At 42.3% G+C, this 24,822-nt stretch overlaps 1 protein-coding gene across 1 annotated transcript in view; it reads right to left on the bottom strand.

The window, feature by feature from the left end:
• Positions 1 to 9,635: 9,635 nt before the first annotated feature.
• tmem178b (transmembrane protein 178B) overlaps positions 9,636 to 24,822 on the bottom strand; it is a 120,387-nt gene continuing 105,200 nt past the window's right edge. The window contains exons 3-4 of the mRNA XM_040140929.1: positions 13,905 to 14,042; positions 9,636 to 10,046 (exon numbers count right to left, since the gene is read on the bottom strand). Coding sequence (XP_039996863.1) covers positions 9,796 to 10,046; positions 13,905 to 14,042 — 389 coding nt within the window. The 3' untranslated portion in view covers positions 9,636 to 9,795. The remainder of the gene's footprint in view (positions 10,047 to 13,904; positions 14,043 to 24,822) is intronic.

The raw sequence follows: 24,822 nt of genomic DNA, 5'->3' as shown, positions 1-24,822 counted from the left end.
AATGTCGAACATCAAAATTCCAAAGGCTACAAGGCAATTGCCAAAGATCTTAAAATCCATGTTTCAGCAGTTCACAATGTTATCAAGAAGTTTCGTGGTCACGAAACATGAAACATGAAACGCTTCCAGGACGTGGTCTAAGGAGAAACTCTATAAGAGGAGTCTGTGAAGGTTGATGCAGATTGTGGAAAAAACGCCATGCAAGACATCTAAAGAGCTTCAGGCTGATCTGGATCAATCTGAAGTGGTGGTTTCAGCCCATACCATACGCTGCATACTAAACCAAGTAGGGCTCCATGGGTGAGGTCCAAGGAGGACACCACTATTGAAAGAAAGGCACAAAAGTCAAGACTAATGTTTGTAAAACCTTTCATAGATAAGCCACAGCCATTCTGGGATAATTTGCTGTGGACAGATGAAACAAGTAGAGCTCTTTGGGATTGGAGTGCTTCAATTTGTTTATAGGCAACGAAATGAAGCCCATAAGGAAAAGAAAACATCCTACCTGCAGTAAAACATGGTGGAGGTTCTATCAGGCTGTGGAGCTGATTTGCTGCCTCTGGTACTGGAGGCATATAAATGCATCGAATGATAAAATCAGAAGATTACCAGGGCATTTTACAGCCAAATGTGTTACCCAGTGTCAGAAAACTAGGCTTGAGGAGAAGATCACGGGTCTTTCAGCTGGACAACGACCCAGAGCACAAAGGCTCTGCCAACAAATATTAATGAAGGGTGCCAATAATTGTGTCTGGGGTACATTTTTTTGTTTATATTATTTCACTATTATACAAGTTTAGTTTTTTTAGTTTCTTTTGTTCAGTAACCTTGCACAGTTTATTAAAATATTTTGATTATACAAAATTGGTTAATTTGCATATATTTCTGAATACACTCTAAATTCTGTACTTAAAATTCAGGGGAGCCGATAATTTCAACCAGGACTGTATCATCTAAATGACTATAGGGGACAACAATGTCTACACAAGTGTAGAAACGTTATGTTAGCTAGAAGCCCATAACGTTCATTCCCCAAAACGTTGCCGGCAAATCTGTCCGACTCCTGTTAACGTAAGCCCACTTGTTAAATCAATCAATCAGCAAATACAACCGACTGTAACTAATGTTGGGTTTTTTTATAACTATCAAATCAATCGCTTACGATAGCAGATTGTTGACTGGAGATGAGAGGAGAGGTTCATCAATCCTGTCTTAATCCTCCACCTCAGCTGACAGCAGGTGCTGCAGGCTTTGACCACTTGCGAATAGCTCTGCTAGTTGGCTATTAATGTTACTCTGCTGCTGGCAAACTTTGCACTGGCATGATCATGTATACTGTGTGTGTGTGTGGAAATATTGATAAAGAAAATATGTTTGCATTATGTAATGTGCTTAACAACGGCAGACCACAGGCTCACCAACAATAAAAGACGTCACAGTTACACTTGCTTACAGTCCCAATACCATCCCAGTTGACAAGTCTGATAAATGTTTTAGGACCCCAGCTCATCGGGAGTAGGGGTGGGGACTGGGGAAGCCCATACAATAGTTTTTCAAACCCTGTAAGCTAGTTTCGCTGGTTGAAGGCTTGCTACCGTTACTATTCCCAACTAAAGCTATGCACATTTTTTCAGTAAAAGACCAGTATCAGTCTAATTATACAGAGAGTAAACATTGTATTGTTATCAAGAGCGGCCAATTAAATATATTGAGCTTTGAAAGCTAGGAATTTAAGTCTTACCGTTTCCTCTCAGGTAACGTTACATCCAGCATTTGCACGTTTCCCACTGTTCCACAGGACCCATTGACGTCTGCCCGTTCAAAGCGTCTTTATTGTAGAATGGCGAAATTGACATAAGGGGGAGCGCTAAGATCGGTCCACAGCAGCCACACTGACAAGGCTGCCTGCAGATGTGTTTGCCAACATTTTTTGTTAATCGGATGAGCGCAGGCATCGGCCGATGCTGATTGTCTCAAAATGCCAAAGAGGCCAATTAATCAGCTGATGGATTCATCGGTCGACCACTAGTGCACATCATGTACCCCTTTGTCATCCAAAAGCTTCAAATTTGAATGGTTCTAAATATTATCTTCTTCATGATGTCCTGACAACTTTCATTATTAAACAGTATTGTTAAGGATGAAGACACTGATGCCATCTAACATGTTTTCACGATGCTCAAACCTGTCTAAAAAAAGAGCTGAGGGGATCGCGCCTATATCTGGAATATAAAAGAAACTAAATATTAAATAAAAGAAAAAATATGAATTGTGTTGTCTTCAGTCCTTATTTTTCATCCTTCTCTGCAGTCAAATACAGCCTCAGGTCAAACACAGATTGGCCTTTTCTGTGACAAAGCTTAAGCAAGTCAGTGAACCAGTCCGTGGAAGCAAACCATACAAAACCAATTTTGACTGATCAAACTCTCTGGTCTGAATCAGTTCTCTTTCGATTCATGTAGGATGCTTGAGCTCATTTTGTGTCATGTTCCCTGTCAGAACCAACTAGTGAAACGCTGTGATGGTTTCCACTGAGGGCACATTTCCTGTGAATACGTTTGAAAGAAGAGACCTCAAATGCTTTCACTGTGGGCCAATTAACGTTATCTTACTGAGGAGGTAGCAGCTTGAGGATAATGCCAAGAATTAATTAAGTGCTCACTTACTTTGCCTAGCAAAGGCATGCTTACATTGACTACAAGTGTGACCCTGTCACACTTCCAACAACAAAAATGACTCCTCTTCTTTGCTAATTGGCCAAGCTGGCCGATGACATCAACCAGGGTTTATACACTGATCAGCCACATTAAAACCGGTAACTGGTTTTAATGTGGCCGAGCGGTGTAGATGCTCGCTGAATTTATTAGGTACACTCTGTTTCTGATATTAATTGTGTCTACACATTTGAGCCGAGTGATACGGCATTTTTAAGGCCAATGCCGATTTCAGTATTTGAGGGATTAAAAAATGTGTAAGAAATGAGGAAATGCTCTCCTTGGTCCCTCCTCCAAACCTTCTACACAGGTTTACCTAGCAATCTGATTATATAACTGGTAGGCTGTTTTCTTCAGTTATTGTTAGACTGCCAACGATGATTTCACACCCAGTCAGCCCAGTCAGAGAGACAGGGAAGATGTAGTGGTGGCAGGAGTAGAGGAGGATCCACGGAAGGTCGAGGAACCCGAGGGAGAGCAGCTGGAGCAGCGGCAACAGTAGCCGAGCTTGAGGAAAGATGGAGGAATGTCGCCGAGAGAGGACGACTGCAACTCAGGATTATAACCTATTCACAGTTGCTACTTCTTCATCCTCTCATGTTGGACTCAGGGCGGACTGGACGCTACAGTGACTCACTATCGCTGCTCGAGGTACAAATTGGTATTACGAGATGGGACGGGCCAGGGCTAGCTGGTTAGCATGCTAACTTCTGTAGATATCTCTGTAACACATACACAGACGTTTTTGACATAATGTCAAAAGTGTTACTTCCTCACATTCTGTTGATAATCTTGGTTAATTTCTGAATGTCAAAAATAGTTACACATTGCCCCTTTAATACATCCACGAGTATAATGCTATATGTTGACAGCTCAGCAACTGTCTTACACTGACAACCCTTGGCATTAGCTAGCTGAGCGGCGATGCTCACAGGGATTGTTGTGTTGCCTTCAGGGGAGTCACAGGGCTCTCTGGTGGACACACTATGCACTAGTGACACTCTTAATAAAATAGCTCAAGCACCTATGGCTTTCCATTACTTTAATTTCTTGTTTCCTATTTGCAGTTATAAATGCCAAAACTGATTTATCAGCCGTTAGCTTAAATCAGCAGGTAAAATCGGCCTGCCAGTGCTCTGCTAGTCATGCCTGTTGTTTGAGGATCTTTATTCACGTCACCGGTAGGCCAACCGAAGACAAACATCCACATCTCTGCCCGTGATGATGAAGGGAAACTTACCTTGTTGCCATGTAAAACCCTTCTTGAGTGATTCTTGGTTTGCTTCTGTGAGAGACTTTTCCATTCTTAGTGAAGAACTATTTATTTCCAGACCATTTGCCTAAAACTGTAAGTATCCCTTTAAACTCCTGTTCTCTTTCTTACTTCTCACATTCCATTCATCAACATGCATGACAACCAATGGCATTAATAAACACACAGATGAGATTTATTTTGTTGTGATTTTACATTCCACAGTTGAACATTTCCTTTTTTTTTTTCTCCTATTTTATGTTTACTCAACAGATACATTACTGATGTTAAAGGTTGATAGATCAGTTTTGTTTTCAATATCTGTCCACACTGGAAGTTGCAGTATCTCTGTCCTAAAACCTCATCAGCCCCGGTCTGTCTGTCTTGGTCAGTTAGCTCAGAAACAATGAGGTTTGCCGTTAGCTGTAACAAAGATGTTGGCCTAGTGAGATGTTACATAGCTGAAAGAGTCTTGATGTTTGAGTGAGTCATGGTTCAATCTGTCAGTCTGAGCTATTTCTGGAAGGTCCGTATTCTGACATACTATAAGCCCGTGTCTTCGTGCCTCCCTGCTAGCTCAGCTTTTATCAGTGAAGACGTGTGAAAAGAAAGTATTTAAATTTGTCTGTGAACAAGATAACACTGCCTTGCACAACAAAAAAATTGAAGGGCTTTTTTGATCTCTGACAGGTCATAGCATGGTTGCAGGGTGGGACTAAGGGAATCATAAAGTGAGGAATAATCTTCTTCACTATGTGACCTTAGACAACAGCAGTTAATATATGGATTTTAAAGTTGTGCGGCCTTATCCGAGCCAAGTATCCCGTTACTAGTCGAAGTTGGGGCTTTCTGTTTTCTAAAGATCCATGCCTGGATTGGGTTCAGGATTGGCCATATTCACATAGAGTTTACAAGGACATTTCTCTGTTTCGCTCTGCGACTGTGCCAGTGGTCTGCATCCATGTGTGCCATTTGTTAGAAACAGATATGCAATGGCTAATGGGGAGAGCTGAAGAGAACGTAACCAACCCACCGCATTAGCCTAGAGAGCTAATCTATGGACTCCCATTCAGTATTATTTCCATAAATCATCATTCTTTTCCCATCATAAGAGTTTTATTTGACTTCATTTTATTTCATGGCAGACATTTTATTTCATATTTCCCTTTTTCAAAAGTCTGTATTTATTTCAGTATGACGCACAAACAGATACACACATATATATATATAGTGTATGTGTGTATATATGTGTGTACACACATACACACACACATACATGTGTATATATATATATATGTGTGTGTGTGTGTGTGTGTGTGTGTGTGTGTGTGTGTGTGTGTGTGTGTGTATTATACATGTATATACATAGTCAAGCTGCTATTACTGTGATGGCATCTCATTTTAATTTGCTCAATAAAACTGTAATGGTTGTAAAAGGCCTTTACAGTTATAACTGCTTGTAGTGTGGACATCAATGCCACTGAAATAAAGGTTATTATCTCAAGAATTACATTGTTTTTCTTTGCACTTTTTACCCTTTAGTTCAGTTTTAACAGATGGCCAGCTCAACTCTGGGAAACGAAACAAAATTAAAAAAAAAAACAAGCAAAAAAACCAAACAAACCCAGAGCAAAATCCACAAACATCTACTCCATGAAATTCACTAACTCATCTCCATTAAATCCTCTTGTTCCATCTAAACCACTCTATATATTGGCTGAAATTCCCCTTTGACAACAGAAAGAAACCATGGAGTGCCAGGTTGATGATTTATAATCAATAGCTAGTTAGCCTTTCACTTTGTAGCAATTTCACATCCAGACTGCGGATTTCAGCCAAAGGCAGTACCTGATAAGGATGGCATATTAGTACAAAACTTCCGGTCTTGGGTCAGGTCCGGGTCCAGAATTCGGCAGCACCAGTCAGGCTTAATTGGGATGGGTCTTAATGATGTGGGTAAAGGCGGGCCCCATGTAGTACTTGTTAAAGCATGTTCAGGAACACCATCTTACATGAAGCCTTTATGCATGGCTTGATAACTCCTCTCGCTCTCTATGTCCTGGTCTTGTCATATTGCTGCCTGTGTGTGTGTGTGTTTGCTTGTGTGTGTGTGTGTGTGTGTGCATGTAATTCTTTGCTGAGAAAGGTTTAAACAGCACAGCTCTTGACGTCCGGTAGAGTTAAAGTAATTTCAGGCTCATCTGCATTATCTGCTTCGTATCCAAGGTACATTTTATCTTTGAAAAAATATACCCTGACTGCAAAGAAAAACTCTGGCCTCATTGAACTTGAATGGTTAAGATGACCCCTGGCTTGTATGGGCTGCATCAGTGAATACTCACGGTAACACTGATGAATAGTAGAATAGTTTTGGAGTCAACAGTGGTCTAAATCTATGGAATCCAACAGCAGCTATGGTTGCTGATCATTTTTGGTCCATTACGTAAAGATTTCAATTGAATTATTTCACAGTTATTCAGATCTTTTGTGATGCTCATCTTTATTTTTCAAGACTGTTTCCAGAGCTAATGGTTTGATATCTCATTATCTCAGGAAAGGAACAGTTAATTTATGATGATGACTTCATTATGTCATTATACAGATGAGATTATTTTATTAATAGAGTATGTGTTGGCCTAAGTACACAGTTTCTGGCCTGTCACTTATGCTCTGGTGTCTCTAGAGGCCTCTTTGAAGGCTCAGAGGAATGAGTCATGATAAAACAGACTTGGATAGAACATGATTATACCAATATAATGAGAAACGGACTCTCTGATAACCAGAAAACCATGTTCGATGTCTCCAGATAACATTACATTACATAACATCACCTTGGTCTCCAGTTGTCCGTGTCTAGCAGGGTAATGAAGGGTGAGGGGTTTTCACTGAACCCTTTGAAGGTGCAGTCACTAACTGAAGAAGCTGTGATAAACACGTTAAACCACATACTAGCTGTCACTTGAAACACTCTGCTCTCATCTTTCTCCAGCTCAGCCAGTAGAGTTTTCTTTAGACCCCACAAAGACAAGATTGTGTCACTGTAAACTCCATTCGGAGACAAAACTACTTTATTATTTGTCTGTAAAATTACTGGATTAATTTGCAACCACACCATTTCTACCTTTGTCCTGCCTCTGAAATATCGGGGCATTTTTTTCTACACAGCCAATTCTACAGCGAACCAACATGGTAGAGCGAGATGTTGATTGGTATGTATGGTACATGATGCAACCCATCAGGGGCACTGCAATATGTTGCTTGGGAGCAGCCAGTAGGGCCGGGATTTTGTTTTATTAAAGGTTAATTCAGGTGTATTACAACTTTGGGTCTCATTTTTGTCGTTCTGGCCGTCATGTCGTGATGAAATTCTGCTCAGGAAGTTCACTTCTGAGCTCCGGGAGCATGGTGACATTGATGCAACAAAGTCCAACAAGTCAAGAAAAGAACAGCCAGATTATAAGACAGGTTGCAAACAATCCAACAGTTAATGTTGATGATCTTTTTCTCTCTTTTTGGGGGGGTTTGTTTGTTTATTTGTTTGCTTGTTTAGTGTTAGGGTTAGTGACACATCGTGACACTTTCTTATCTCGATTGAATTGACTTCTTTGTTCCACTTCATGAAAATATAATTCACATTTTCCAACTTTTGTACTCTGTCAATGTTCACTTTTAATAAAGAGAGTTTATAGCTTTCCTAAATGCCCACACTTGAAGGTTGGATGAAAAAGCAAAACGTGATAATCATTTAAATATAGGGATAACATTGCACAGTCCCTCTAAGAGGCATTCATAGAGTTGTACTTGGTTATTCACTTGAAAGTTGTTAGAGGAAGCTTTATTACTTGACAAAAGAGAGCTTAAGAAACCCTTCTTACTGTTTTACTTCATATAAATATGTTGCATAACCGGGATACTCCAGAAACCTAATCATAAGTGGAATACAAAATTAAGACCCAAGTTGTATTTAACTGGATTTATTCTTGAACGGACGCCAGTTCGGTTTTTGTTTTTGGATTGACTATACTGTGGCTTTCAATAAATGGTTTTAGTGGGGGATCACAATGACTGTGATCTCACTCCGTTTCAGTGTCTGCATTTTGCATTGTCTTGTTGGAGCTCAAAACTCAGCTCTGGATGACTGGAATTCTGTATCTCTGCCTTCTGTTAAGGCCTGCACGGCAGTTAAATGGCCCATTTATTGCATTAAGATCATCATGCCTAATATGGAAAGAAATATTCAAGCCCATGCTAGTGTGTGTTTTCCTTTCTTACTTGTGATGGGTGGCTTAGGCCTAGTGGAATTTGGCAGATACAGAACGCTTCGTTTTTTCATCTTCAATCTAGACATCCTTTGACTGAGTAAGGTGACATCTTTTTAACCTTAACCTTAACAGTACAGTAACAAAGCACAGAACTAAAAAAAACCCTGCCAGGTCTCAGCTGCTTGTGAAAAAAATAAGAGCTGGAGGAAAAGCCATGTACTCTGAGAAAGAGTGGCACTTCACAGATTTGCGGGAAAAAAAGCCAGCGTGTGTTCTCATCAAATGCAATTACTTAAGCCTTCCATAGTCGTTCCGGGCAGCAGAGTACAGAGTTGAACATGCCCCCCCCCTCCTTTAAATGACTCTTCTTTGTCTGCCATGTCCGCTGGGAATCTCCCGAAAAGATGACAAGGCAGGAGTCAGTTGGGTTAAACAGGATACTGCATCTCCCCAATTACGTCTGTCTGTTCATCAAAGCTCCTGTCGTTATGCATCCCCAAGGCAGGGCTCCACTTTGTTACTATGATCATTTTTTACAACTTTTTTCTTTAAAGACTGCAAAATAACACCTCCCCGCGCATACATACGCTCATACGCACACATTTACCTCTATGACTAGAATGGCAATAAACAAACAAACACCACATTTGCTCTGAATGTACGCTCATTCAACACTTCAATCACAACATGAAGGGTTCAGTAAAAAGGAAAATACACTTTGAATAAAAGAGGAATGCATGTATAAAATGTTAAATGGCTTATGGGATCATCAGACGGAATGGAATGCACCTACACAAGAATGAAAATGGTCCCACATGACAGTTCCTGGTTGTCACTTCTCTGGAATATTCTGTACAATAATGTACAACAGTGGAGGTCCTGGATCTCCTCGCTGCCCACATGTCCCACGTTACTGGAGGGACCTAAGAAGCTGGAATACTGAAAGTTCATAGGTGGCCACTAAACATGATCCCAGCCCAGCAAGTTACATGGTTTCATGTTTGGTCAAGTTCTTTGTGAATTATCCCAAAGGAGGCTCCAAGAGGACGAGTCCATGAGAAACTTCCACCAGATCTTTACTTGATTTTAACAATCGGACTGTTTCCCTCCAATACTGCTGATTCATTCACTTCTCCACAATCACAGTAGACCAGTTAATGAAAGCTATAAGCAGTTCATAGGTTGAACACCATTGTCTATCACCTTTAGAGGTTTAGAGTCAATCTTTTGCTACAAACACTCGCTATCCAAAATTTAGTCCGTCATTGTCTCCACGCATTTCCTTTACAACCTCTCTTGGTCATGGTCCATTTCATCGTTTGCTCCACAACAACAAAACAAGCACAACTTCAAATTTTTGATAATATTTCTTTAGTTCTTCAGTTTTTTTCTCTTATTTTCAAGATAGCAGATCATCAAGACATTCATTTTAAAACACACACAAATTAAAAAAGATCTGGAACCAGGAGAAGCTGGAGATGAGTGGATGGATGAGCACACGGAACTGTTTTTCTGTTTCTTTGTTGTCGAACTGTGGGTTCAGTCGGTCTTCTCATGGCTGCCAGCTTTAGCAGACGGTGCCATTCTCCTGTCGGGACTTGGGGCAGGTAGATCGGGGTATCGGCTGGACGGAGGGAGCCAGGGTGCAGAAGAAGCCGGCGATGAGGGTGAGGCCGAGACCTCCCCAGGCGCAGAACATGGACCAGCCATAGCCATGGCCAATGTCGTCAGGCAGGCCGTACAGATACCGTGGATAACGGGAAAGCTCGAAGTTAATGCCGGCAACACAGGTACAGAGGGAAATGATGCAGAAGGTTCCTGCAATGACAGAACAAGGAGTTGAAGGAGAGAAATAAATCGAACGTCAGTCACAGTGAAAGAGCAACCAATCCCCACATCTAAATCTGTGACAACCCTGACATATGCTATCAACTGGTCATTGTGCCAGGTCACATCCTGACATATTCCAACCCTGTCACCTACAAAATATGTTTATACCCTGCTAATTTGATTCACAGCTATATCTGAATTATGTAGAAATGTAACCGTTGCCTTGATTATGTTCATGGGCAATGTTTTGTCCCATCCAGGAAGTATGGCACTCGTCAGGGTGGATGGTTGGGCATGCAAAGCAAGAATTGTTAGGTTCAAATGACTAAAACTCCTGGTTATGGTTATGGAGAGATGGTGTTTTTGGTTAAACACTGAACACATCCATCTTGTGTTTTTAAGTCAGCACTGACCTCTAATATATTTAACCAAGACTACCATCTTTTCCTAATCTTAAATGTCGGGTTTGCTCAAAACTAACCACTGTCACTGTCACAGGGAGCACTTGTCATTTTTGATTGGAGGAGAAGGCTGGTCTTATGTAATATGAGCCGACCAAAAGGGAGACGCCAGAAAGAGAGAGAAACCAGCCGAGCTCAGCTGGCTTTCAGGTAAGGCCTGCATCCTCTCCTTGCAGATTGGCGGCCAAGGCTTTCAGGTTATGCTGTGGCCTGTTAGTAGAAAACCTGGTACAACAGTAAGTGTCAGTGGTAATTGACGCTTATGGTAGAACTGAAATAAATCATCTAACCAGTACTACATGTGTCGTGACACTAGCTTACGTGAAGTGTTACCCAAAATGCAAAAGCGCTTGTAGCTTGATATGACACAAACTTCAGGCCAGTTTCTCCTCAAAGACATTCATGGTGACGGAAGTAGCTGTGTAAAGAATAAAAAAGAGAGCTGGAGAGAGAAGTTCAAACCCTGCTTACCCCCCCCCCACACACACACACACTGCATGGAGTGTGTGACTGTTAGACTGTTGGAATTTGACAGTTTGCAGATACATTATTAAATGTCTCCTCATTATGTGTGTAAAAATATAATCCTGATGGCATGATGTTTCTTATAAAACATTTTTCCAGCTTGTTTGACTGATGATTCAAAGTTTAAAATCCATCATCTGCTGGAAACGCTCCAGTAGCCCATCACATAAAATGCATAAAATGCAAAGGCTTTTTACTTCCAGAGCCTTGGCTGCCTGATACAACCCCCCCCCCCCCCCCCCCCCATCTCATCACTCTACTTTGTCTGCATTGCATTGTGGTCCATTTTTAATGCAGAAATTTGCGTCTCTGCTTCTTCACTGATGGATCGTTCCCTGAACCATCTTTGTATGAAATGCTTTCCCCAAAAACAGCCCCGGTCTGATTCACCGCCAAGCCACCGACATCCCTTACTCCAAATAATTTGCCTTATTATTTTGTAATATTCTGTCCACTTCTCATCTCATCTGAGTGAATCTTTTACTTGTGTTTAGCGGAAACAGTTGCTGATGCAGACTCCAAATTTGGCCTAATTTTAGGAGCTCTGTGACCCTGCGGGCAGCTTTGCTGCGATTTGGCTGCTGCAGACTGACCTAGCCTGTTTCTTGTGCCTTTATTACCAAGCAACATAATTGACTTTTTAATTGCCTGTTCATTATACAACTGTAGGGCACAGCACTAATCCAAGACTGATCATAATTGAGTGTGCAGTTGCCTCCTGCCAGGCAAGAGCTGTGCAGCACACATCATTGTTAGAAGCGTGTGTGTGTGTGTGTGTGTGTGTGTGTGTGTGTGTGTGTGTGTGTGTGTGTGTGTGTGTGTGTGTGTGTGAAGTTACCACTGACTGTCCACTGTAAGTGGGACACACAGTGTTGTGTGTGTCTGTGATTGTGCTTGGGGGACGCAGGGGCTGGGTATGCACACTCATCTACTCCACTTTCATCATACTAAATCACCAGCATCAACACTGATGAGAACACAAGTGCACACATATATAGACATTGCTGTTTACACTGTTTTTCCATCTAACTGGTCACAGGCAGCGTTAGCTGGTAGTCTGACTATATGAAATGGCAGTCATGGTAGTGAGAAGTATTTAATTCAGAACTGGATGATGTTCCAGCTGTCACTTTTCGGCGTTTGGAAACTGTTAAAAGACCAGTTCGCTGTTTGGCAAAACACACATATTGACATTCTCTCTGAGTGCGAGATGTTTAGATGGATGTCAATCTCATGTCTGCGTGTTGCGTGAAGAGCTTGAGTGCGGACCCCATCAACCCCTCTTGGCGTAAAGACTTAAAACAGAGGGAAACGGCTGGCTTGGCTCCGTCCAAAGAGCAAAAACACACTTCAAAGCACCTCTAAAGCTCAGTAATTAACACATTGTATCTTGTTTGTTTAATCTGCACACAAACGGAAATGTAAAAACGACATTATGTGGTCTTCCATGCTGAAACTACTGTATTTCTTGGTTAACAACGGTCAGGACCAGTCACTATATCACAACTCCACACAACACACTAACTGTATACAGTACGCACTACTGCGAATGCAAATTATGACAGGGCATTATGCAAGAAATCAACTTACTCTACTGCTATACTAAGAGAAAATGTTGTAATATGTGCACCATCGGATGCACTGTGACGGCTTAAACTTTGCAAAGAGACAAATTGATTCTCCCACTTTTTAATGCTCTAGTTTGATTGTTTCAAGATGTTTCTGCAGCTGTCTCACCAGCGGTTGCAATTTGTTATATTTACTTTTTAGCACCTGAGCAGCTCCTCCGTGTCCATTTGTGCAATGCATTGTGGGAGAAAGGCGCACACCAACAGGCTAAATAATCTCATGTTTTTAGTCTGCATACTGACAGTTTTGAGTGTGTTTTAGATTGCCACTTTTCCACCGCATACTTAAAACCTGCTTACAATTCATATGTAGCCCGAGGCTTACAGTTTAAGATGCCGAACGTGAACCGTAGCACCACTGGCTAGAGTCCAGCCAGGGACCTGTGTTGCATCTCTATTGCTCTTATTTCCTGTCATCTCTCCACTATTACTAGCTAATAAATGCATCAAAATTGCAACAAAAATAAACCCAAGATAGAGGAATTAGTATGTAGTCTGGAAATGGGACACAACTAGTGACTGCGCACGGCTTCCTGAAGTCTTGTCGTCAAAGTGAGGTTGTCAGGTTTGGCGTATCGCATCTGTACGGAGACCAAAATCAAAACCTGTGCTCGCTGACCATATCTGACAACTCCCACTCTTGCCAGAGATACTGCACAGAAGTGCTGGGTGGATGGACGAATTGTTGTTTGCCAAGAAATAGTTCCAGCAAGTAACCACCCCTAAAACCACAAGCTGTTTGTTTGTGTACAGATTAAGCAAACAAGGTGTATTGTCTTCATTAGTGAGGACTGAAGGTTTATTTTTGTACTTGGACACACAGACATGAGCTTGACTTCCATCTTTTTGTCTCACATCTCAGATAAAAAGCAGACAATGCATTGAACGATTTCTCTAAACAGAAAACTGTTGAAATTATTTCTACCATGTCTTAAGCAGGTGATTACACTACGATACTTGTAAAAGAAATGTATGCATGTGTAAAGAAGAAAAATGCTTGGGGCTAATTTCTGGAAGGCCATTACCAGCAGGGAAATGGGGAACGATTCACTTTGAAATTCTATGAAATAGAAGTTTTTTAGAAAATTAATGTTTCTTGACTCTTTTCAATTATTTGTCACAGTATTCTGATGGATAAGATACTAAAAATCAGCTTTGTGTGTGTGTGTGTGTGTGTGTGTGTGTGTGTGTGTGTGTGCCTGTGTGCCTGTGTCTTTGTATGTGCGACTCACCTCCCATGAGGAAGAGGAGACCGGCCACGTACTGCATGAGGCCTCGGTCCCAGCAGCAGCCAAGCACGCCGATGATCCAGCCGAACAGGATGATGGCCACCGCCATGCCCATGAAACCTGCCGTCATTCGCCGCAAGTCTGAGGGAACAAAAGCAGAGCGGGCAAACGTTACCAGAATATCGACTTACCACTGACCTGAACAGGAAACTGCGGCTGTGAGGAGGGAAAACATGACACACACATGTTCATTCTGTCTGAAAGATAAGAAGACGCGACAGGTATCAGTAGGGGAAGGAGGGAACCCAGAGGAATATCTTAAGGTGCTTCGTCCAGTTTGGTGTGAATGACCGGCCCTTCTGAAATACGCATTTTTACGCTTCCTGCAAGCGGGAATGCAACAGCATGACAGTCCCACACACACTGCTCGAGTTCTAATGAAAGCAGCACAGATGATCCATTTTGACACGGTGGTTTAGCATATCAAAAACTCAACTGACAGAAAAACAACCACACACATCCGGCTGTGCCCACAAGTCAGGAAAAATGCGTTGGGATGTTTAGCTAAATCTCAGTTAAACTGATGTCACGGTAACGCAGTAAATAAAACTGAAGCTGTAGACACACTCACCACTGGCAGTGAAACACCTGATGTCAAAAGGCTGACGCTAATGCGACATCTCAGACCTGATTCTGCTTCCACCTGAGAAAACATTTTGCTGTTTGTTCTGCCATTAACACAGTGGGACATTAAGTCCGAGTCTTGAAGCTGCACTCACTGATTGTTTGACCGCTTGGTGGCAGCAGAAAAAGCTGAAAACCAACATCTGACATATTCTCACCTTATTAAGTTAAGCATATACTATAAATGGCGAAATTGTTAGCAAACAGCTGCCTACGTACACACCCAGCAGAGTTTTTCTACCATGCGCAAACATAGTGGATGTGGGTCAGGGTTTCAGATGAGTTGTAAGTGTCCCTGAATCAAAACGACTGCTGGGGCTGCTTTGAAAACTATGTAGCGTACCGCTTTGCTTTAAAGTATTGCTAATAGCTGTTAGAAACTGTGAGGACGATTTGAATTCACGCAAAAAGCATGAAGGCTGGCCAGCGTTTAGTGTGACGACATTATTTACAGTGACTTTCTTCTCAAGGTCATTTGTTTTCCCGTGTCCGCGTTGGCTGATAAGTCTCTGTGGGCAGCCCCTTCCATACTACACAAAGTCATTTTTGTGCATCACTGGCTTGAGTTTGAATACACTTGGAGAGGTGATGCATTGTGTAAGTCAAATCTCAATCAAATCGCCTTTGTGTCCAAGGCACACAATTTTTTTTGGAAAACAGGGATTTGGCCAGATGTGCCATACGGCTGACAGTTTGAACCTGTGCAGAGTAGTGCAGCAGATGTTTTCAGCCCTGTGTGACTCAGTGTTGACTGCAAGCTTTTAGAACAACTTCAACCTGTTGCAACAATGAGAGAGATAATGTAGCACAGTGAGTGTCAGTCCCCTGTTACTGGTGGCAATTAACTCCCGGGCCTCAGTTGCTTCTCTATACTTGGTTCATACGGACCAAGTATAGAATTGGTAGACCAGCAGTCTACAGTCTTATTGAGTGTAGACCATCAGTCTACACTCAATAAAGTGATAACATGCTCATTCACATCAAAAACTGAAATCTCGCATTCACAAAATGATTCAGGCTTTATTCAGTACTTTCTATAGAAGCCCATTTGATAGTAATACAGCTTCAGTTCCTCTTGGGTTAGTCTCTAGAAGCTCTGCACACCTGGATTGGGACAGTTTATCCCAGTTTCTTTACAATTAAATCCACAAAACAATGAAGTGTGTAAAAAGTGAAGGGGTGCCAAGCCACTGTACACGTACTTATTATTGTATGTAGTTAGTTTACTTACTCACCTTAAATTTGAAACCATTCAATTCCCCTGATGATTTCCACAAGAAGAGCCTGATATTATCATTTAACAGTTGTACATTAAGCAAACAGAAACAGAACCATAACAGAAACCTCCAGAATAGCGTTAAATGAAACCCGGAATACAAGTTTGTTGGTGATTTGTTGAGTCGACCCTTTAGGTTTTTCTCATGTTGCTTATGTGGATCATGATGTTTGTACAAATGATTCACATTTTAAGGAATTCCTTGGGATAAAAACACGACCAGATAATAATTAAAAATGGAAGGTTGTGTTCTACGAAGAGCACTTGAGCTGATTTTATGAGGGGCAGTCTCTTCTAAGGTAATCTTCCGTACGTTTATATGGAAAGTTTTATTCTACTGTGCCTCAGGAAACCAGCCACTGGTTGAAGAACTCAATTGTCTGGCCTATGCTTTGGAAGAAAAATTGCTCTCTGATGGAGGATAGTTGAAGTCAGAGACTACTTAAATGTGTCCTCACCATCTTTCATATTAGTGCAGTTTTGTAAATGTGGTCCATTGTGCAGAGCCGGCACTTTGAGGGCTAGCAGAAAGAAGAAACAGAGAGTGTGGATTAGACCAGGCGGTGCCACAAGGACAGCAGTGTGCTCCGCAGGAGGGTAATGACAGTGACAGTGATTAGCTGGAGAGAGCAGCCGAAACATGAGGAGTGGGGAGGAAGCTCCAAGCAAAGCCCTGACTCCTCTTCCACAAGTAGATTAGAATGTCATGGGTGAGCTGCTCTGCCAGGAGGAGGACGGCGGAGGCTGGGGGCTGGCACAGGGCTCGGGTGGAGGACACCATGTGGCGGAGCGAGAAAGGTCAAAACATTTGGCCGGAGAGCATAAATGAGGAACGACAAAAGACAAACCCCCTCTTATGTTGCACATGCTGTACATCTTCCTTCATCTTTGTTGCTACTGAGCTGCTAATTCACATCCAGCGTCCGCTCTGACGGACATCAAATATTATCGGGTTCAGCAGGGGAAAAGCAGCATGGCAGACGGACATAACAGGAAGTGTTGGAAGAAGCATTTCACCTTTTGTAACATTAATCTGCTAAATTCTCCATATCAACAGTTTCGTTGCGGATTTCTTAAATGCGGAGAACACGCAAGATTTTCAGGTTAAATGTCCATCCCGGTGGACAAGTGAGGAATAACGTATACCGTCAAGGTCCATAAGTACTTGGACAGTGACACGATTTTTGTACTTTGCCTCTGTACGCTATCACAGTGGATTTGAAATGAACGACACAGGCTGTGATTGAAGTGTAGACTTTCAGTTTAGGGGTAGGGAGAGGGGGGTTGGAGAAAAATATCACATTAACTTTTTAGGAACTCCAGCCATTTTATACATAGTCCCTCATTCTCAGAGTCTCAGAAGTAATTGGACAAACCAACATAATTGTAAATATAAGGATCGTTTTTAATACTTGGATGAAAATCCTTGACGACTGGCTGAGGTCTGGAAGCCACGGACATCACCAGATGCTCACCGTCCTATCAGTTTTGCAGCATTTAGCTCAATCTGAGCCGATAGTAGAACCATACACTTCAGAATTCATCCTGCTACTTCTGTCAGCAGTCATTCTGCTGGGAGGCGTAATCCCGCCTTAATAATTACATGAACAGCTACTCTTGATAAAATGAACAATACCAAAAGCTTAGCACACGAGGAGGAGGTTGGGGTGGTGGAGAGACTGTGGCCGCAAACGCTGTTGGAATGAACGTGTGAGCTGAATAACGGAGAGAAGTAATGCAAGTGCAACTTCAGTGCTCTGCCGGAACGTAGCACTATGTTCCATATCTGCTCTGTGGGCTTCGGGCCAATCTGCTTGGAAGCCATCAGAACTGTAACTGACTGTAAAATAAAATAGGAATATAGAGCCTGGACAGCTAAAAGGGCTTCTCCAGTACTCTTTATGTTTTAAAATGAAAAAATATGAGTAACAGCAACACACTGTAGGCCTAGCTTTGAGTACACTTACACGTACATGGTTAAAACAAACCCTAATGTAAAAACCCATTATAAAAAATAAGACATTTTACACTGCATTAATCGAAATGTCCTTTTATATATTTCAATGCTTTTTAATTTAGCCAAGGAATAGAGTAAGACAAATTGGAAAACATGTTTCCGTGGGACTCAAAAGACGTAATACCTGAAGGGGTTAAGCACTTGTGTCTCAGGAGGGCTGTGACAGTATGACAGTGATCAATAAAGCAAGAATCACAGCTGACAATAATTGCATAAGCGTCCTCTGAGGAAACGCTGTAACAGGAGCGGGGTTGTGCCGAACACAGACGGCCTGCTGTGAGCATGAAAAGGACAGAACTCTGTCTTCCTACCCGCCACGCATTAGTGGAGGAATGATGGAAGGCAGGCAGGGGTTTGACAGTCAGATTGCAGTGAAAAGTGAAAATGTGGATGTTGAAGAGACAGCTACGTGGAGGCACCTACCTTTACCGTCATCAAAGGTCTGTATAAAAGGCCCAATCCAATTTTTCACCATAAAATTGTTTGGTCTCTCACACACATAGTTGAAGAGTTTGAACTAAAGACGGAGAAACAGTGTTTTGTTTTTTTTCTAAAATTATCAATTCAAAATCTAGATTTGTTTGACAGCGCTGTGCCGATCAAATCTTTAACAGCATCAGAATATTTTTTTGTTTAGATTTCTCTGCAACATTTGGATTTCAAATATTGATGAATCACTACTTTATGGTGAGGCCACTGGCAGTAGTGGAAAGTAAATACGTAAATTTACTCATATGTTTTAGTAAAAGGCTGTAGGCTAGCTGACACTGACGCAGGTCAGCGGGAGTATTTTCCCCTCGTCCTTCTGTCAGGTCAGATCAGCCCTCGCTATGTTCTCCGTCAGGAGCCAGACCCTGCAGGTGAAAGGAAGAAGCCCCCCCCCCCCGGGTAGCAGTGTCCTGTGATTCCACCGCATTGCCACCCCTCTCCTGCATGAACACATGTGCTTAACCACATGTGCCATCCTATCCTGCCTGCAGCCAAGGTCAATGGACAGATGTGGACAAACGCAAGGGAGCAAAAGGACAGAGCAGAAGACAGTCGGTGGTAACAGAGTATTAGTAAGCTAGCACATTAGGTGTCAGAATAATTCAATAAAATATAGTCAACCGTGGGTAGCACAAGCGTACCACCGCTCGTGTTCATAGTAGTGTAATAATTAGCCAACACAATTTTAAATATCACATGAATTTAAAACTCTGACCCAGGTTGGCAGTTTCCCACTGCTTCCAGTCCTTGTGCTAAGCTAGTCTAAGTGCATGGACCTAATACACAAGCACAGATAGAACCGGTACTGTTCTTCTCATGTGACTATGGGTAAGAAGACAAAAAGGCACATTGCCTGCAGCAAATTCAGCCCAATGTCTACGTAGTCACAATTTTTTCCAATCACTCCGCTAAAATCGATGGAGGCGGACGGTAGCTCATCCCTTGATCTACAGTCCAGACTGTGAATATTTGGATAGTTGCACAGTTTTTGTTCTCCAGGTTCTGAGCATCAGCCCATTGAGGTTGAAATGAAATCATGGATACTACGTTAAAGTTCCAAGTCTCAGCTTCATTTCAGTAGGTTTCCATCAATGCGAAAGAAACTGTGTGGGACATATAGCCTTTCTAACATATGGTGCCCAAATCGCAAGGGTTCAAAACTAATTGGAAACTTAGCTACTTAATGTGTCTTGGACAGCTGTGTGTCCTTTCAACATTAGTTCATGCACAGCTCCCATGTGGCTCAGAGTTGACTGACAGTTTCGAGTTGCCATTTAGACTGAGGTGGAGCTGTCTGTCAGTATGAGGGGAGGAGAGGTGACGATGCAAGTGAAGGAGAAAATAATAAGGCTCACAAAAAGGCTAAAATCTATCAGAGAGATATCAAAGGTAGCTGGTTTGCCAAAGTCAGCAGCTGGGTAAATTCTAAAAATCCTCGACTGGCTGAGTAAATCACCCGATGTCAGTCCGACCGAGGAGCAGTCCACTCGGGGAAGACCAGACTGAAGGCAGAGATCCCACAACTGGCATTAGCTGAAGGAGGCTGCAGTGAAGCTCTGGGAGAGCATCACAAGGCAAGATACAAAGAGTCTGCTGAAATCTGTGGGTCGGAGACTTCAGACACTCGCTGACGGCAAAAGGATTTTCCACTAAATATTAAATAAGATGATTTTGGATTCACGTGTATCTGCCCAATTACATTTGAACCCCTAAAATGTGTGCACTGCGTGTTAAAAGGGCTCTATTTGCCACGCAGTCCTTTCTATAATGATGTAAACCCACTCAAATTGAGGCTCGGACTTGCCACTTTAATGCAGTATCTTTCATTTCATTTCAAATTAAATGTGCTGAATCCAATCAAAAACTGGGCAACTGTCCAAATACTTATGGTCTGGACTTTACGTACAGCAGTGAGTGTATCACCACTCGGTCTCTTCCGTAGCTTTGGTGTCCTAAAATCCCGCAAAGCTTTGCGTTGCTGGCTTCGGCTCGCATCACGATCCCATTCTCTGTCGACAAGAAACGAAAAGGAAAGATTTGTGGGCTAAAGGTTCCTAAGGATTCTGTCTTTCTTCCTTGTGTGTTGCTGCATGTCAGAGAGCTGCTGACATGCAGCAACACACAAGGAGGAAAGACAGAATGACAGGCACACCGGCTGGACTGTCAGTCAGTGACTGGGAGGGAAGCCAGCGGAGGAATGAGGAACTGATTCCACTTTTCTGGCCCAATTCTTTGCTGACACAAAGTCTGCGGATAAATAATCTCGGCCGACAGCCAGTTATTCTAAATGTGTAATCGCAATATTGGCGTGGACTAAACGAGGGAGGTATCAGTTCTATACCAGTGAATTTGATATTTTTGTGGGATTTGACTCTGCTAAGCATGTCGTGCCGTTAGAAAATAATCAATGTACGAATACCTTTCGTATTATTAATGCACAAATCAAATTCTGCTGGAGTAGTCTTCCAAAATCGAAGCAGCTACGTGGAGCTGTTGCTGTTCTGAGAGTTTTACCTTTGGCACAAAGGTGGAAATTTGACAAAAACCCATACGACACGCCGGGTATCCCAGGCACAGTCTTCTCATTTCCCCTTTAATTGCACAGTCCAACTTTTTAAGAGATTAAGAAGGTAATTCTGGTAAAGGCTTTAGCCCATAATCAGCACCCCCCGCTTGCCTCGGGACCATGAATGGACTATTCCACTTGGTGAATGATCTGTGAGTGGGATTTGATGCAAGCCCTGGTGCAGGCAGTGGTCTCTGCTGGTGCAAGCGTATTTGGTTTTCATTTCCCTGCTATCGGAGCAAATGTGTTCAGCTGGCAGGTGCTAAATGTACTGAGTTCCCTTTTAGGGCTGTCCTCCGAGGTGTCCTTATTGAGGGTAATACGCTCCTGGCTCTCTAGCCACGCTGCTGCTCAACAGATGAAAAGGCCTGGAAAAACTCCCACCCTACTCCTAACCAAGGATTCTAATGTGCTATACTTGTGCCTTGTGTTAGAGCATTGTCATGATTTTTATCATTATCATTATTATTATTATTATAGCCAAACATGTTTGGAGGAGTTACATACTGATTAATTGGGAGAGGGGCTGTCATTTAGCTATTGCAAAAACCTTCATTACTGGAATAAGACATCCATCGGGAAGCAAATAAGCCACCCCCAAATTGCTAGCACCACTGTCCAGGTCCAGGAGGGACCCATACAGATCTGAGACAAAGCCAAAGACAAAGAGATACATGGACCTTTGAGAAAAAAAGGGAGACAGAACATAAATGGACACCAAGGAATCAATGCATGAAAGGATGCTGCCATGTACTTTCTACTCCAAAAAGTATAACTCTGCTCAGAACTTTTCTGTGGGGGATCTAGGGTGAAACTGCTAATCCACAGACACTTTGACATCTACTGCACTAAACAAACTGTAGCACCTGTGCAGGGACAACTGTTGCCTGGTCTAGGAGCCTTGAGCGTCCATCCAATGCTGCACCACTGTGGCAACTGCATCGCCTCCACTATATGAGTGGAGAGGCAGGTGTTCAGTCGGACACTGTGAATTCGAAAACAGTTCCACAGCATGTTCTGCGACAGCTGACTGCGATACAACAGCTGACCTGCTGCGTCTGCACACAGGTTGGCTCCTGTTCATGGGTGACTGAGCGTTGTCACGTCTAGTGCGGACACCTCACTGGGAGATCTGTTTAAACCCTGATGCACAGTTTGGTGCATGTCTGCAGCTGTCAGCCTGGCTTTCCTGGTCTGTGGATCCGGGACAGGATAGAATCACAGCAGTCAGAATTCAGTCAGGGCACACGGGCCGGTGCGTCGGCTGGAGCTTGGAGCTGTCAGACGTCATCCATGGCCCCTGCATTCAACTACATTTCACCTCCCCTGGAAGTTTGCTAAGCAGGCATGATAGATATACCGTGGGGTCGTACTGTGTGCGTCTATCTGTGTGTTATGCTGGTATTCTCTGAGGAGACAATACAAGGAAAGAAGCAGAGCAGTCGGTATCAGTCTATCCTACATTAACTCTCTTGTCTGGCAACAGGATTAGCTCAATCCTACTGAAAATGTGGTCACGTATTCCTTTTTTAAGTTTAATTATTATTCTGCTTCAGTGAGATATTACTCACCTTGTAAGTCTTATTTGCATTTTGAATTCGATAAATCTGTAAAACTAAGAAAAGTGAGACTAGAAAAAACAAAGAGACATTTTCTATTCATTGTTTGGTTTTAACTTAAAAGAATAAAACTCATTAAACTGTGAACTGTGATATAGGTCTGGACTCAGAGCTGACTTTATGAAGAAACTACACATGCATTGCTGCACAGATTCTTTGCAACAGGAGCCGACTATTCTCAACACCGGCTGGATGGCATTGGAGCTGTGTTGCTGTCCAAGTGTTACGTGCGATTAGCATCAGAATGAAACACGACTAAGACTCTAACAGCAGCATAATCATGTTCCAATGCTTAAGTTTGCTAATTAGCAGCAAACACAAAGCAAAGCTGAGGCTGGTGGGAACTTGTTTGGCTTTGAAGGCGTTTGGTCGTAATTCATCCCCTGTATATTAGGCTACGGTGTAACACTGCAACAGAACGTGCTAAATGTCATCTTTCATTGTAAACACACTGCACATATGCACTCAATAAAACTCTCTCTGCGTACAGAATAACTTATCATGCCTATTGTGTTTACATGCTTTGCACTGCATGCAAACATGATAATACCTGTATCACAACCTCCTATTTACAGAAACAATTTGATCTGTATATACAGTATATGTAGGTCAGACACGTTACTTAGTGTTTTCTATGACAATGTGACTTCTGTGTCTCTGTCCCACTGCCTCCTGGCCACCATTAATTTCGCTACACATTGGTTCAAATTGTCTCGGTTACTGATAGTGAAAGACCAGTTAATGCTCAATGAAATCTGGTTTTTAGTGAGACCAGATGTCATTGTTCTTCTGATGAATTAAAGTTGTGGGGGTTGTGTCCAGTGGAACTAGACATAAATGACTGAAATAATGAAATGTTCGGGTGAACAATAAACGTCCTAACTGTACAAATGGAAAAAAGAACGATTGGAGAACAAAAGGCGCAGATGATCAGACCAACCACTGTCTTCACGTCGAATCCTCTTGATTGTTAATGCTGCGCTGTGAATAACTGTGGATAGAAACTATTCTCATTTGTTTACTGTATCAGCATATGACAGGCTGCTGTCTGCCTGCTTTTCTCTACTGCTTAATAGGTTCCATTGTTCAGCTCTGTGCTGCAATTCCCTTTTAATTACATTCTCCGCTCCAGGACCAGTGGCCCAATGAAACGTTATTTCATAAAAGGGAAATGGCTTTTGGTGCCTGTGTGGAAATGTTATTTTCTCAGTCAGATAGATAGAGAGGAGAATGTCTTGTCTTTAACAGCTCAAAGGTTGCCTGTTAATCAGCAGTTTGCTTCCTTGGATACTCCTCCACACTGCTAGAATATGCAGTGTTGTAACTGTGGAGAATATTTTTAGTGAACAGTGAACTGTTGTAGTGGATCTTCAGTCTGTGACCTGGGGCAGTTTACTTTTCGGTGCACCCACATCTGCCTCATCTACTCGTCCTTTAATTATTTATTCAGTACGTCTACATTTCGCTTTTTTATTCTTCAGTAAGCGGATTTCTTAAATGTCAGGTAAACGGGAAACCTGGTTTCCATAATTGGGGTAGCGGATTAGAAAAACCTGCCTCCTCGGGAAGCTTTCTCTGCCATGTATACAGGCAACCAGGTTCCTAATCAGCTTTTTATGCATGCAAGTGCAGACAGGGAAAGTAACAGAGCGGCTGCATTAAAGAATCAGAGCCATATCATTATACGAGATTCATCTTTGTATTTAAAATAATTCCATCAAAGTCTGGCTGCAACTGAAACTAACACAAAGTAATCTCTAGAACTCTAAATAAGTCCGTCTCCGCACTAAACATTTGGCTGTTTGTTAAATTCGGACACTTTTGCTCTGCTCTGTCTGCCTTTCCTTACTGCGCTGTCAGGCGCCAGAGGAGAAATAAAAGTAACCACAGGAAAGAGAAGAATTTGCCAAGAAACGAAAACACTAGGGCAGAAATACAAGACACACAACGCAGTAGTAAAGTGTTCTAGGCTGTCTGTCTTTGACCCGCTAGTGGGAGCTACATTCCCATAACTCGCAAGAGTCATAATATAACCAGACTTTGATTGATCAGCATCAGGGCTACTCCACAGTGTTAACATGTTTGAGAACCACCTACTTTGACCAGAAAAAGTCTCGGACATTTAAACAGCCAAGCACCGCCAATTGCTGAGACATGGTCTTATTGAGCAGGTTTTGAAATTGTACTGCCGGAAAAAATGACCTATATTAAAAAAATATTTACACAGTGATATAGTGGAGGTTACTCCAAAATATTTCGACAGTATCTGT

Source organism: Xiphias gladius, chromosome 2, assembly GCF_016859285.1.
Source record: "Xiphias gladius isolate SHS-SW01 ecotype Sanya breed wild chromosome 2, ASM1685928v1, whole genome shotgun sequence".
Classification (NCBI taxonomy): Eukaryota; Metazoa; Chordata; class Actinopteri; order Istiophoriformes; family Xiphiidae; genus Xiphias; species Xiphias gladius.
This window is presented reverse-complemented; position numbering and strand designations above follow the sequence as displayed.